The sequence below is a fragment of the Magnolia sinica genome, chromosome 19 (assembly GCF_029962835.1).
Source record: "Magnolia sinica isolate HGM2019 chromosome 19, MsV1, whole genome shotgun sequence".
Classification (NCBI taxonomy): domain Eukaryota; kingdom Viridiplantae; phylum Streptophyta; class Magnoliopsida; order Magnoliales; family Magnoliaceae; genus Magnolia; species Magnolia sinica.
Genome location: NC_080591.1, coordinates 38,938,331 through 38,952,809, shown reverse-complemented (window position 1 = coordinate 38,952,809; position 14,479 = coordinate 38,938,331). Strand labels below are relative to the sequence as shown.

The following is a 14,479-nucleotide window of genomic DNA, read 5'->3' as shown; positions in this document are numbered from 1 at the left end:
AATCAAATTATTTCACTGCAGCAAACACCATAATGAAGCTTCATGGTGGTATTCAAATAGTAAGTCCAATACACCAATTTTTCAGAAGTCAACATTCCCGGCGTGTTTATCTTCAGAGAAAATTTCTTAACAAATCATAAGATCTTTACACCAACCCATGCCAACATTGATGAAACTCTTGAAACAAAAAACAAGAACATGGATGAAGACCATTTCGTTGAGAAAGATATTTAAGAGAAACCAGCTTCGAGTATCCAGCCACTTACATTTTTGTCTGCATCAGTCAGGGTAGGTAAATCAATACGAATCTGAGAGATATGCAAAGTGAATAAAGATCCTGCTAGAGTTGCAGTATTCTTTATCGCACAAACCACATCCTCCCCTTTCAGCTCAGTGACCTACATTGCGAAACTTATGTAAGTAAAGAAATGAAAATTACCAAGGCTCCGCAGTATTAAACATAATCAATAAAATACAGAACTTCAAAAGTTGGTGACTTGACTCGATAAGAGTCAACTTGACTCAAGAGGGTCAAGAAAACCAGATACCTTGATTCAAACTTGGTGAATGGAAAGAGCATAAAAGAAAAAATGACTGACTTGGTAAGTTGGGGAGAATCAACTTGCATAGTCAGCCAAGTCAAATTTTTGCCAAGTCAGTTACAAGTGTGGTCCTACCTCCAGCCAAACAGAAGTAGTTTCACTTCCTGTGAACAGGTATTGACCAATAAAAATGGTGTCTCCTGGCTTTACTGACTGAAAAGCACCAAATTGAATAAATGGTTAGAAACAGATTGCACACAAAAGGGAACCAACAATCAAAAACATATAAAATCAGAAAACCATACACCACCTGCTTCATGCACACTGAAGAATAAAACTCAATTACTGTTCCATCTTCTTCTTTTTTCTTTTTTCTTTTGTAAGGTTTAGTAATGATGATAAAGATTAAAGAGCATTATAAAGGGGAAAAAATCACCCCAAGAAAAAACTACAATGTAATGAAGACACCAAATAAGGTAATTCCATAATGTATTAGAAAGCAGCTTTATAAATGGTGTCACTCCTTATGGGAGATATCAAAAATAGCCGAAGCTCAGGTCCAAAGGCTCAAACATCTCAAAGAACCTCAACTGATGTGCCCATCAACGCCTTTTCATATATTTGATCCATCGAATGACATATTTTGAGTGTCTGATCCAAAATTTCATAAGGAATAATTATGTGCCAACACAGACCAGCATTTCTTGGGTCCAATATCTAGAGATAAATAAGACAATTCGAGCTTGAAATGTCCAAATGTGACATTGGATTCCCTAAGTGAAAATATGAAACACCCCAATGAAGGGAAACATCACCTTCTAAACAGCGACAACAAATCCTGCACATGTCGGTGGCACCAGTGACCAACCTCTAATTCTGTGTTTCTGAGACACTAAATCAAATAACGAGGCAATTCAAGGACAAGCTGATGTACTCTGCTTCAAAAATATAAGGCTAAAAGATCAATTCCAATTACCCACAGGAAGACCAACTTCCAAAGGGAATGGAATGATACAAAAGTAGACCCACACGACCGTGCTCCAGGTCCTTGATTGTCTAGTAAAAAAGTTTCTGAATTCCAACTTGAAAGATGTATTATCTTTTATGAGCTTTTTTTTCTTCTACTTGGTAAAGTTAGCTAAAGGGAGACGCATTGTCAATGAGCATACATCAATGGAGATCTCTTAATGGAAATGTACTGTAACAATGGAAGCAGAAACAAACCAAAAAAAAAAAAAATGCTTTATAGAAATGCTGAGCATTTTTAGACGCTAGTAATTCTGAGCATTTAACACAATAGCGTGTTTCTTCAACATCCACAGCTGTACTAAAACTCATAAACCATTATATCGGTTTCCAAGTTTGCAACTCTTGACATGTACAAATAAGCCTACCAGGGAATGTGGCATAGGTGCCAAGTGTCAAAGTGTCCTAAAGTGTCTGGCACGGCAAATTATAAAAATCTAGGCACGGGAACACTTCTGTAAACAGAAAAAGAACGTTTTTTTATAAAATAAAATAAAAGGATTGAAATACTAGAACAAAGGAAATGAGACAAAAATTTTGTTTAAAAAATTAATAATGAAGATTCACAATCTCTCAGTAAAAACAATTACTAGTAATCTAAAATAACTAGTAATTTATAAACAAAATATTGAAAATAATTTATAATCGCCTTAAAAAATGGTAGTTTGTATGATATTATTCGCTCTCTTAAATGATTAGTAAACCACAATAAAAGGACAGAAAAGCAAGGAGAACAACAAAGCTTGTGCTGTTTTTTGATATTCAGCTCCTGGTACCTATGGTGAAAATAAACTGAAATATAGAGAGAGAGGAATCTCTTATGAGTAGTTTCTCCAACAAAAAGAAAATGGAGGCAAGCTTGAGGTCCTGGAATGAGACATCTTTTGACTTGACGAAAAAAAAAATTGTAATTTAAAAAACGATAAAGATAGAAGGAAAGCTTTGCGGCAAATGTCTGGACACCTCACTTGTGTCCACCACCCGGCACTTTTCAACGACATCACTTATACACTTCATCCTTACAGATTTGAAGTGTTGTATCGCGTCCAGGAGTGTCCAAGTGTCCCCAAGTGTCAGCACGGCAAGAACCCAGGGAACAACTATGCTGCTCCCACCTGCTAAAAGTAGAAGTGTCCATGTAACACTAGGGAATCTTTCATTATCCCTCACTAGTTTTAAAATTTTAAAATTTTAATTTTTTTTTAAAAAAAAAAAAATTTAAAAAGAAGAAGAAGAAGAAGAAGCTAAACCAACATCTAGAAGAATATGAGGATTGTACCCCAAAAAAAAAAAAAAAAAGTGTGGAAAAGAATCATAAAGAAAATTATATTGGGTACTGCATTACCAATGATACTAGTATACTTTTCGCAAGACGAGAATGCAGCCATTTGACATAAATTATATTGGCATACATGATACAACATGCAATAAGGTGTCTTGTTTTTAGGAATCAAATGAAGCACCTATATTGGATATGCAAAAATGCAAATGTTATCACAAATCAAACCCCAGGCCTAAAATCATCCCAAGGAGATCTTTCCTCTACCATAGAGAAAATTTAAGAAAAATATTCAGGCTCATGCAGATACATGGGCATACAGACTAGAAATGAATACTAAGACTTCCATAGTGCTGAAAAATTAGTCTCGCTCAATAAGCTTAAAGTTCTCAAAAATGTAAACAGAAAACTAAATGTAGCCAACAAAAAATAAATAAACAAAGCTACAATGTCAAGAATAATTGCAGAAAAGAAGCAATGGAATTGAGAGAGAGATTCAGCATCCTTGCCTTAGCCAATCCACCAAAATTTATTGGCAGCAGCTTTGAGGTTGCTTCTTGAGTTTGATCCGGCGTCAGAACAACAAAGTCATCTGCCTCAAGTGAAATGGCATGCTCGCTTTTATTGACAACCTGCAACTCAGGGCCCACTGTGTCTAGCATAACCTGCAAAGGAGATATGATTAACTTCTTTGTTAAGTAAGAAACACAATTTATTCAGAAATAAAGATAGTGAAAATGGTTAGACGACTCTATAGTTCAGCTAGAAATTTGAGCATAAGACCAGCAGCAAGTAGAAATCAAATTTTCCTGCCATGTCAATCAGAAAGGGAGGAGGGGGAGGAGGAGGAGGAGGAGGAGGAGAAATGAGAACCCAACACCGAAAATATCAAACATGAAACATGTTGTTGAAATATATTGCGCATGACAATGAGGAAACTAAGATCCATTCAGAAGTTATAAAATCATACTGATCTTTTAGATGGATAACATGCAGATAATGAGTCAATATACCAGCCCAACAAACAACAACATGAGTACTACATTTAAACAATTCAAAATAAAAAATCCTTGAAGAAAGTGTGCTGACTACTAAAAAGAAATCAAGCATGAAACAGTTGCAGTGTCAGAAGAAGTAAGTGAACTTGTGATAGTAATGCATCAGCAACAAGATAATAGAACAATTGTTGAAGTTCTATGCAGACAATATGAGTTGAAAGATCGAACTTACAGCACACAGCTTCTTAGTGCTCTTGACAGCTAGCTTCAGGTTTTCCAGTGTTTCTTGGTGGTATTCAATATCTCCCCATGAAAAATCAAACCGTGCCACTGCCACAAAGTGAATTCGACCATTGTAAACACAACATTCTTCAAGAAACACTGGATATATTTTATTGCCATGGTTCCCGAGACAAACGGGACCTTCCATTCCCATCTCGCTTGTGATTTGGGGTGGATAGAAAGGGGAAAAACGTTTAGGGGCTGTTTGGATAGGAGTAAATGGAGGTAAATGCAGGGAATTGAGAGTAAATGGAGGTAAATAGCATTTGAGGTGTGTTTGGATGGAAGTAAATGCATGTAAATGAAATGAAATGAGAGTAAATGGGCATGTAAATGAAATCCTCTTTAAGAGAGAGGATCTAGAAGTAAATGGGGTGAAATGTCTTTTTGAGCTCCCTTGGAGAGTCACACGAGTAAACAAAGGTGGTGCTACGCACATGTCCACCATACACATGGCATTCTAATGATACTCCAAAACAATTTGATTACCAGCTACGTCACTAAAATCACACCAATAGAATGATCTAAACCCTCCAAAGGTTGGCCATCTAAATGGACGGTTAAAAAGCATTGGCGAGTTGCTTGTTTGTGATCCTTACATTTGTGGCCCACTCGAGGGGCTAAAGTATATATTTCAGTGGGCCAATTACAATCATTCTATTATATAGAACATATGTACACTATTTAGAGATATAAAAGCTGATTTGGGATATCATATATCCTCCGGTGAATATATTGAAATTTTTCAATGCATTCCAATTCCTCCTATTTACTCCCATCCAAACAAAATATTTGGATTTTAAATGCATTTCATTTACTCCCATCTAAACACAACCGAGTATGCCATTTACCTCCAATTCCATTTCCCATTTACCTCCATTTACAAACAAGCCCTCAATGCGGATTCCTTCATTTTGTGTCACCCCAAATGCCAAGCATATTAAGTGCACCCTAATGCTATCTAAAGTAAATAAAGCAAACCAAGTGCTACCGTAAACCAATTCAAAAAACTGCCATTTAAGCATGTCTACATGTAAGGGAAGAAAAAAGAAAAGAAGAAGAAGAAAATGAATTAAAAGATCCAACAACTATTGTATAAATTAAAGGATTTGGATGAGCCATACCAGACATCCCAGCCTTAAGGCAGCCAGAAATAACCTCGACAGATCGCGACTTCGGACCAAGGGTCCCAACAATCTTTGTCATTGCAGGAAAGAAACTCTGCAGAATTGTCACAAATTCATATAAAGATGAATAAACCGCCTGGCACTTAGTTAAAGCAGTTTCCGATAATAATAAACTAAAAAGCAGCATTTCGGTAAAAATAATAATAATATATATAATATTAATACAAATTATACAAACTAAGATATAAAAGCAATCCATCTGCGAGAGAGAGAGAGAGAGAGAGAGAGAGAGAGAGAGAGAGAATTAACATGCAGTCAACACTACAAAAGCTTTAGGGTGAGGAAAGTGTGCCCATAATGTGGTTCAAACATCCAATCCGACCATCAGTTGCGCCACCCACTTTTAAGCGTAGAGACCAAAAACCAGCCTCATCCATGACTTGTCAGCCACACCACAGGAAACAATTGAGACTGGACGGCCACCATAGGTATGCATGTGAGGCCCACCATGATGTAGTACAAACATCTGACCCATCCATAAGTTGGCCCCCACCTGGCAGATAACTTTCAACCTATCATGTGAGTGCAATGTCCAATTCATTCAATAGGTTGGCTCTATCATGAGGACACCTGGTGCCAAAATAAAACATAAAAACAAAACAAAACAAAAAACCAGCCCCACCCATTCATCAGGTGGCCACGCTTTACTATCTATCAACAACTATATATTATTCTGGCCTACCTTATAAGTGGATGGGACTGAATTTTGCACAGGGTGGTCCTCTTCATGAGGCCAACCTATTGTAAGGGTTGGATGTCTCACTCACATGATCAGTTGGAAGTCATACGCTGGGTGGACAATAATTTATGGCCAAACTGATTGGACTTGAGACCTCATATCTATGTATGTAGCTATGTACACATTTTTTTTTTTAAAGATAGCTATGTACACATTTATGCATATGGAATGTCTCACCTACAAACAGTTGTAAATGCGGTAGTTGGGGCGTGGAGCCCACCGTGGTGCATACCAATTAAGATTTTTAAGAGCCAATCAATATCCAAAAGTGCATGGGTCTACGAGTCTAAGAGCTAAGGCCACTTAATGGCTAAGATCACCAATGGATGTGTATATTCGATCCAACCCATGCATCACATGATCCCCACCATGATGATTGGATGCCCCAAAAATCAGACCTATACAATCATTAAGTGGGTTGCGCCATATAAAACATTGGACAACTATAAAAAACCTCAAATTTTCCACTTTCCTAATGCACTTAGCCATCTCATTGCACATAACTTATACATATGTGGAGAGAGAGAGAGAGAGAGAGATGCTCGTGTCCAACCAGTTGGACCACTAAGGGGTCATTTGGATGCCTGTAAAATCCTCAAGTTGTAAGGGGATTATAGGTAATCGGGATTACAGGGGCTGTTTGGACACCTATATTTGACTGTAACGGCTTTACAGGCTGTAAACACATTACCACTTTTAGCTATAATCTGAAACCTGGCAAAATGCATGTTTCAGATTACAAGTTAAGTATTTACAACTAAAAAGACATTATATATAGTAGAACACAATGGTTGATATGCACTCATGATGTGTGGCACACCCAATCTATCCATCATATGCTTCCAGATTGCATTTGGGGCCCACTGTGATGGATGTTGGACATCCAATCCATCTAGTGTGTATGCTTTAATGTTCTCTTAGGGTCCCCCCAAAAAAAAAAATTAAGTCCTTATGCGATTTGCAGATTTTGGAAGGTTTCATTGTCCAAGCTCTATGGTATGAATACCTACTTTATCCATTGTAAACACTTTATAAGCTAGTCAAATGCATGATCTGTTTACATGTAAACAGATTACCACTTAAAAGCCAAACGGAATAGCATGTAAACCGTTTGCACTTGAAACTTTTTTCAGGTGTAAAGTGTTTACAATTTGAAACTTTATAGGCATCCAAATGACCCCTAATTTTACCATCCAACTATAACAAATAGTCACTGCCTTAAGTTGTAGTAGTGTCAACATCTATATGGCCCACCATGATGTGTGCATCATATCCAACCCATCCACCAGTTGCGCCCTTCAGTGTTAGGCTGTGGAGTCAAAAATCAGCCCAATTCGAAACTCTGGTGGACCACAAAACAGGGAGCAGCTAGGAGGGGATGTCCAACCAATAAAATCATTTAGAATGTTTGTGCACCATGTTCTGTACATGCCATCCAACTGGTGATCTGGTGCGGCCCACAAGGATCAAGGGGCACACTAAAAACCAGGTCACACCACACGGAGCATATAGGAATGGACGCCCAACATATAAAACCTTGAACCTTTTAGAGTTTGCGAGGCCCACCATGTTGGGCATGTGGCATCCAACTGGTGATCTGGTGCAGCCAACAAGAATGAAGGTACAAACCAAAAACCAGGCCATTCCAAAACTCAGGTGGCCCATGCCACAGGGAGTAAATAGGGGGGATGCACGACCAATAGAACCTTTTAGACTGTCCACCATCCAACTGGTAATTTGATGCAACTCATAAGGAAGAAGGAACACAACAAAAACCATGTCATTCCACAAGCGGGTCATGCCATATAATTTTAGAGGTTTTAGGCACGAATTTACATTGTTCCCTTTGATTAGAACAACTGAGTTTTGGATCTACCTCTTGGGCACACACAATCGTCAGAATGGATGTCATGCAGACATCACAGCAGAGCCCATAGAGCTCGGCACTACAGGAATGATCACATGGAGTCGAGCTCCCTAGAGCCCACCATGCAGTGTGCCTGGCATCCAGACCATACATCAGGTTCAACCCCTCATATTTGGTACTAAGCCCAAAAAACAGGCTGTTCCGAAGCCGCGGTGGGACCCAACATAGGAAACAATGTAAAATCATGCCAAAACCTACAAATTCATGAGGCGTGGCCCACCGCGGTTCTGGACTGGCCTGGTTTTTTGGCCATCCCTTCATCCTGGTGGGGGACACCTGATGAACGGATCGGATGAAAAGTAGACACCATGGTGGGCCCCGTACACAAAATAGAAGGTTTCTATGGTGAGCATCCCAAAACTCATTGTTCCCTGAGGTACCGCCACCAGAGTGCAAATCTTCTTCACACTTGGCTAAACCTAATTCAACCAATCTTTCCAAGAAACCAAAAAAAACTAAAAAACCAAAAACCAAAAAAATTAAATAAATAAAAACAAAACAAAACAAACGAATCACATTGATTAACAAGGAAACTTTGATTTTCTAAACATAAAAACACCAAAATGTCAGCCAAAAGGAAGATATGAAAGTCGATGTGCTGATAAAAGAAAAAAGCAATTTATAAAGGGGAAGGAGTAAAGGGCCGCGATGGACAGATTGCGTGAACAACAACGACGCAAAGAGTGTTGTATGTAGGAAAAAAAAAAGTAGCGTTTGTGAGATCCGCAAGCAAATCGATAGAGAGATTGGAAGGACAGATGCATACAGGTTTGGATGGCTCGAGGATGGAAGCCATCCGAATCGGCTCTTCGAGGAGGAGGTGCGTTGCATGCATCTTTCCACTTCTTTCTTCTTCAACTGAAATATATCTCTCTAAGATCCGCGAAAAAAAAAAGAAGGCGTTGGGTATAAAGAGGAGAGGGAAGAAAAGGTGCAGCAGCAACACGAGCAGAGCAAAGCAGAGAAGATGCCAGCTAACACAATGGTCTCTCTCCGCTATTTTTATAACCTCATTTGATATATACACCTCTCTTTTCTATTTTTACAACCTACTTTCCTACTTTCCGTATTAAAAACAGTACACTTTCTGTATCAATTTTCTGCCGGAAGCCTGAATCTGACAAGTCAAGAAGGGGTGGCATATCAGGGGCATACTTCGATACGGCGCATGTTCGGGTTTTCATTTTCCGACACGTGAGGCTGTGATTCACGAACTAAAGACATTGATATGATGGGGTTCGCCTTGGATGGGCCAGGCACCCAAAAATCCGCCCACTGAAAGATCGAGAATATTTAGCTTTTACTGGTTGAATGAGAACCGTAGCCTTAGTAGTGGAATGCCGACCCCTGCATTTTTTTATTTGCTATACCCGACTTCGGGAGTCACCGCTCAGGTACCGTGTTGGTCCGTGTTGTGGCTTACCATTATGTATGTATTTTATCCATGCCGTCCATCCATTTTGTCATGTCATTTTAGGGCACCCGACCAAAAATGATATGGATCCAAATCTCAGGTGGACCACACTGTAGGAAAGAATGGTTTTTCAATTTTCAGTTGACATGCCGTCATCTTTTTAGAATATTTGGTTAGGAGAGAATTATACCACCATGACAATTAAATACAAGTGTAAAATAAACGAAAAGTAAAGGAAATTATAATTATTATATTTTCCATATTAAAAGCCAATTTTTATTGTCATACCTCCGAAAACAAAATTGGCACAAGTAATTATTCTAATCTAATGTACGTGATGCAACGGGTAAGCTACAAATATATAGGTAAGTAATCATCATGTATTTCCAACTAATTATTATTCTAAATGAAAAATATGCATAAAAGAGTTCCTAACCCTTTTATTTTTTGTCGTCAGGCACATGCTTGAATCTATGATCACGTACCAATCACAGTGGTCACTTGAATTGGGGGATTTTATGATTCTCTAACCTTTAAGTGATTTTACGGTTTATAACCAACTGTGGATTCTTAGCATCATCTAGCTAATGGCAACTTTAAAATGAAATGCACTTTCACATCTAAGTTAATACCACACCCCAATTATACCAACAAAACGCCAAGTGAAGCCAAGGAAGTGAGGGTGTCCACTCGCACGAGGGTGTTCATAGTTAGCCACATATGCTCGTGGAATGACTGATCACGTTAAAATCAGGCGGATCGCAACCCTTAGAAAATTCGGAACCTTAAGAACCTATCAAAGTCCATATAAAGTCCCTGTACGTTCACCCAAAATATCCCAACTCAGTCCAAACCAACTTAAAGCCTTGTTGAAGCCACCTAAATACCAAAACAATATCAAAATGATATTTTGATGCAAACATAAATCCAAATTATGTTGTCATCTTTTTGCATATAGGAGTTGACGTGTGTCCCCAAAATGAAATGAAGATTACTTGTGTTTTGGGATTTGCATAAAGAAGAACAGCAAGTTAGTTGTGCCTTGAAACACAGGTCAAGGAGATATAGCTTAAATCAATTTCTTGCTACCCTTAATTTTCTTTAAAATTTTCTACAATTTTCATGATCAATGCCCAATAAGTTAGATCTTAAGATTAGAGGTGTACACGAGTCGAATCGAATCGAGATGTGACCCCAACTCGAACTTGGCTCGGCTCGGTCCTCGAGCCTAATTGGCCAGCTTGGCTCGGTTTGGTCAATAGCTCGGGTCAGTTCGAGCCAAGTTCATCTGTGCAGCATTTTCACAAACATATGGAGTGCACCTTCAAATTCTCATTGTATGTAAAACAACAGTAGTGATTTTATAGGTATCTCATCAAACACCTTGCAAGCAACATAAAAATCAAGAAAAAAGAGTATTCCTTTTGCCACCAACCGACACTTCATTGAGTCATTTCATCAAATACTTGGTGAGCAACATCAATATCAAAGTAACAAAGTCACCGAACTGGTTTGATCTGAGTTTGATTTGAGTTGGGGTCGATCCGAGTCGAGTCGAGCTCGAACTCGGTTCGAAATTTTATTGAGCTCAAAAAATCAGCTCGACTCAGCTCGAACTCAATTTCAAACTGAGTCGAATCGAGCTTTTTCGAGCCAAGTCAAGCAAGCTAACTCAATTCGTGTACAACCCTAGTTAAGATTGAGTGAATCACAACCATACGAAATTAGATTTTCACTTTTGATCACTCATCCAATTATGACATCATTTCTAATTTTCTTAATTTTTCTATTATACTCACCCTTATCAATCGCCATTTGAAATCTAATATTTATAAAAATGCCAAAAAAATCTTTTATCCTTTTACTCCTAACATTTACTCGAAGTACTAAGCCTACCCCAACAACAAATGGACGAATGTTACTTGTCTCAAAAGTTTGTAAGAGTCAATCACAACAAACCATGTGATATCACCTTCACTTATTTAAGCCCATGATTCTCTCGTTTTCGAAAAACAATTAAGATTCCAAGAGGGAGAGGTGTAGATAAATAATATCTCTTTGCACCACTATGCTCCTTAACTTTAGTTATTCCATCCACCCCCATTCATCCAAATCCCTCCCATCCATCTTAGGCATCCAATCCATGTTAACCATACTAAAAAGCCCGTGACACAAGCCTTAGCCATATCCCATCCTTTCCCATAACTTTACCCATAAAGCCTCTTCCATCTTGCAATCTAGATTTCACAAAGCAGGGTTGAGGATTTAAGAGATTCAATCATCTTTTTCAATGAAAGAGTATTAATTCTTCCTTCACTACTCACATCTATAGCGCTCTCAATCAATTGAGCGGTTCTTTTTACCGCATTTTTTAAACTTCCATTATATTTATTGTGCAATTACATCTTCATTTTCATCCATTCATTCCATATACTTGTCTTTTTTATTATTTTTTATTTATTTACTTTCAAACAATAACTCTAGGGCTAAATTTTAAAATTTATAAAATCTTATAAAGTAGAGATCGCCCATTTAAATAGGGCAAAGAAGGGTGCCTAACACCTTCTTTCTCCAATATCCTTGCTCAAAATATTTGGATGCATGCATGTGGGTGTGTTGCATCCAAGGGGGGATTTTATATTGACCAATGAATGGTATAATTTGACTTGGAGTTACTGCTAGCTAATAAAGTTTGAAATCTATAGTTGGCTAAACACCGTATGCAGATAGTGGGCTGGGGAATCGAAGACTCTCCAACTTGAGTGACTCCTTTGATTATCTTGTGTCCAGAGATCCCGAATAAGAGCTTGTAATAGAGAATGAATGGGTTAAGTACTCTTCACTTACAGCACTAACGTGTGGTCTATGCTTTGTAGGATTTATGAATTCTTTAAAGTTTTTTAGCTATAGAAAATTATTGCTTGATTTAGATGTGGACAAGATTCGAAACTAATTGCTTTTTGCTCAATTGCGGTCATTACCATAGAGGTGGAGTACTCAACATCGATCATGACAGATGAGAGGAGTAGAACCGAAAGATAGATAAAATTAATGTAACTCAACTATGATTATGACCATGATAATGGAGCACTCGATATTGGTTATTGTCCGAAGACAAGAGTAAAACTAAAAGGAAAGACAAAATTTAATGCAACTCAGCCATGATCATGACCATGGAGACAGAACGTTTGACTTTGATCATGAGAAGGAGACAGTTATTGCTTGAAAGTAAAAAAAACAAAAAAAATAAAAAAATAAAAACAAATATAAGATCAATCCCTTATTTCCAATGTGTCAGGATCCATTTACTTGACAAGACATGAAGCATGTGTTGGGAAAGATTAGTAAGCTAAATTTATATATATATAACAGGGGTGTATCAAAATGGAGATATTGATGTATAAAATTAAATGAAGTCATAAGAAAACCGCACAGGGTAGTTATACACTAGGGAGTTGAGAGGAAAAATAAGAGACCCAACACTTTTTCATGGAAGAGGTGATTGGATATTTTAAATCTTGACCCTATACTATAGCAATCGGCAAAAAGACTCGGATTAGTTGGATGTTGGGTTTAACTAGCTTGGATTGTTTATATATAAGGATTAAATGACTTTATATGGCATAGGTGAATGACTTGGATGTGTAGGATGGCTTGGATGGTTGAGATGAGCGGCTTAAATGGGGTTGAGGTTTTGACTAAAGTCGCTAGGTTAAGGCTAGGGGTTTTGCTAAGGTTATTAGCCTAATTGGTTAGGATTTTGCCTTGGGCTAATGAACAAGGTTTGGGCAAAGTGGCTAAAGGAAGAGAGGGGTCTATAAGTGTATAGAGAATGGATATTATGTCAAGAAATAAGATAGGATGCAGTATTTATAAATGGGCCAATGACATTTTGAAAATAAGTAGAAAGTTCAAGAGGAAAAACATGAAAATAGGATGCAGTATTTATAAATGAGCCAATGACATATTGAAAATAAGTAGAAATTTTGAGAGGAAAATCATGAAACACTGCGAATGTGGACTATTGAATATTTTCTCTTTTAACTGCATATTTATAAACCACCTGTTGGAAGACTAGGATTCTTTCAGTATTAGGGCTCGTTTGGCATCTCTACTATAATCTAATAAGAGCTACTCCGATGAGCTCTTTTATTATAGCACTTGCTGTAAAATAAGCTCGTTTGGTAAAACCATGTTTTATATATATATATATATATATATATATATAAACTCTTATATGAAATAAGCACGTTTAGTAAAACATTTGAATAATAAATTTTTCTAAGGACAGTTGATGTCATTTTTAATACATCAATATCCACTACCCACCACATGGAGTCCGCATTTGATGCATCTATCATGTGAGCCCTGCCTTTGAAGTGGGTTGTCCATTATGTGGGGCCCACTTTTGATGTCCAACATCCATTATGTGGGGTGCACCTTCTACGTGGATCATCCATAATGTTGGGCCACTTTGGATATGGACCATCCATTATGTGAGACCTTATATGTGGATTGTCCATTAGGTGGGGCCTACTTAATATGGACTGTCCATCACAAGGGGCCACACTTTGATGTGGGCCATCCATCATGTGTAGCCCACTCCTTCGTATGTGGCCCTCCTTAATATAATTTGTTCATCATGTGGGAACACCTTTTATGTCAGCCGTCCATCACGTGGGCCCACCCTTTATGTCCACTATCCATTATGTGGGTCCCACCTTTGATGTGGACTGTTCATCGAGTGGGGCCCACTTAACGTGGATGGTCCAACATGTTGGGCCACACTTTAATGCGAGGCCTACTTTTGATGTGAATCGTGCATTATGTGGGCCCACCTCGATGTGGACCATTCATCATACGAGGACACCTTCAACATGGGTCGTTCATCATTCAAACCCAACTTTGATGTCCACCATCTATCATGTAAGTCCTACATTTATTAAAGAAAAATGAGTGACTGTCTTTATTAGTGTTGGAGATAGGACAACTGGTGTGATTGAGTATAATATCCTGAAAAATTTCGTGCAAAGACCTGAGCACCACCTCAACCAGAATTCTCTTAGGACTCAATCCTTTATAAAT

General features: G+C 38.1%; 1 protein-coding gene across 2 annotated transcripts in view; it reads right to left on the bottom strand.

Moving 5' to 3' along the window:
- LOC131235356 (pyruvate kinase 1, cytosolic) overlaps positions 1 to 9,219 on the bottom strand; it is a 49,305-nt gene extending 40,086 nt beyond the window's left edge. The window contains exons 1-6 of one of the 2 annotated variants that reach the window (XM_058232517.1): positions 9,136 to 9,219; positions 5,252 to 5,348; positions 4,078 to 4,175; positions 3,357 to 3,512; positions 678 to 755; positions 267 to 398 (exon numbers count right to left, since the gene is read on the bottom strand). In XM_058232517.1, the coding sequence (XP_058088500.1) occupies positions 267 to 398; positions 678 to 755; positions 3,357 to 3,512; positions 4,078 to 4,175; positions 5,252 to 5,348; positions 9,136 to 9,204 (630 nt within the window). In that variant the 5' untranslated portion in view covers positions 9,205 to 9,219. Of the gene's footprint in view, positions 1 to 266; positions 399 to 677; positions 756 to 3,356; positions 3,513 to 4,077; positions 4,176 to 5,251; positions 5,349 to 8,746; positions 8,982 to 9,135 lie in introns of those variants that run through there. The other variant, XM_058232516.1, reaches the window with a different exon arrangement.
- Positions 9,220 to 14,479: the final 5,260 nt, after the last annotated feature.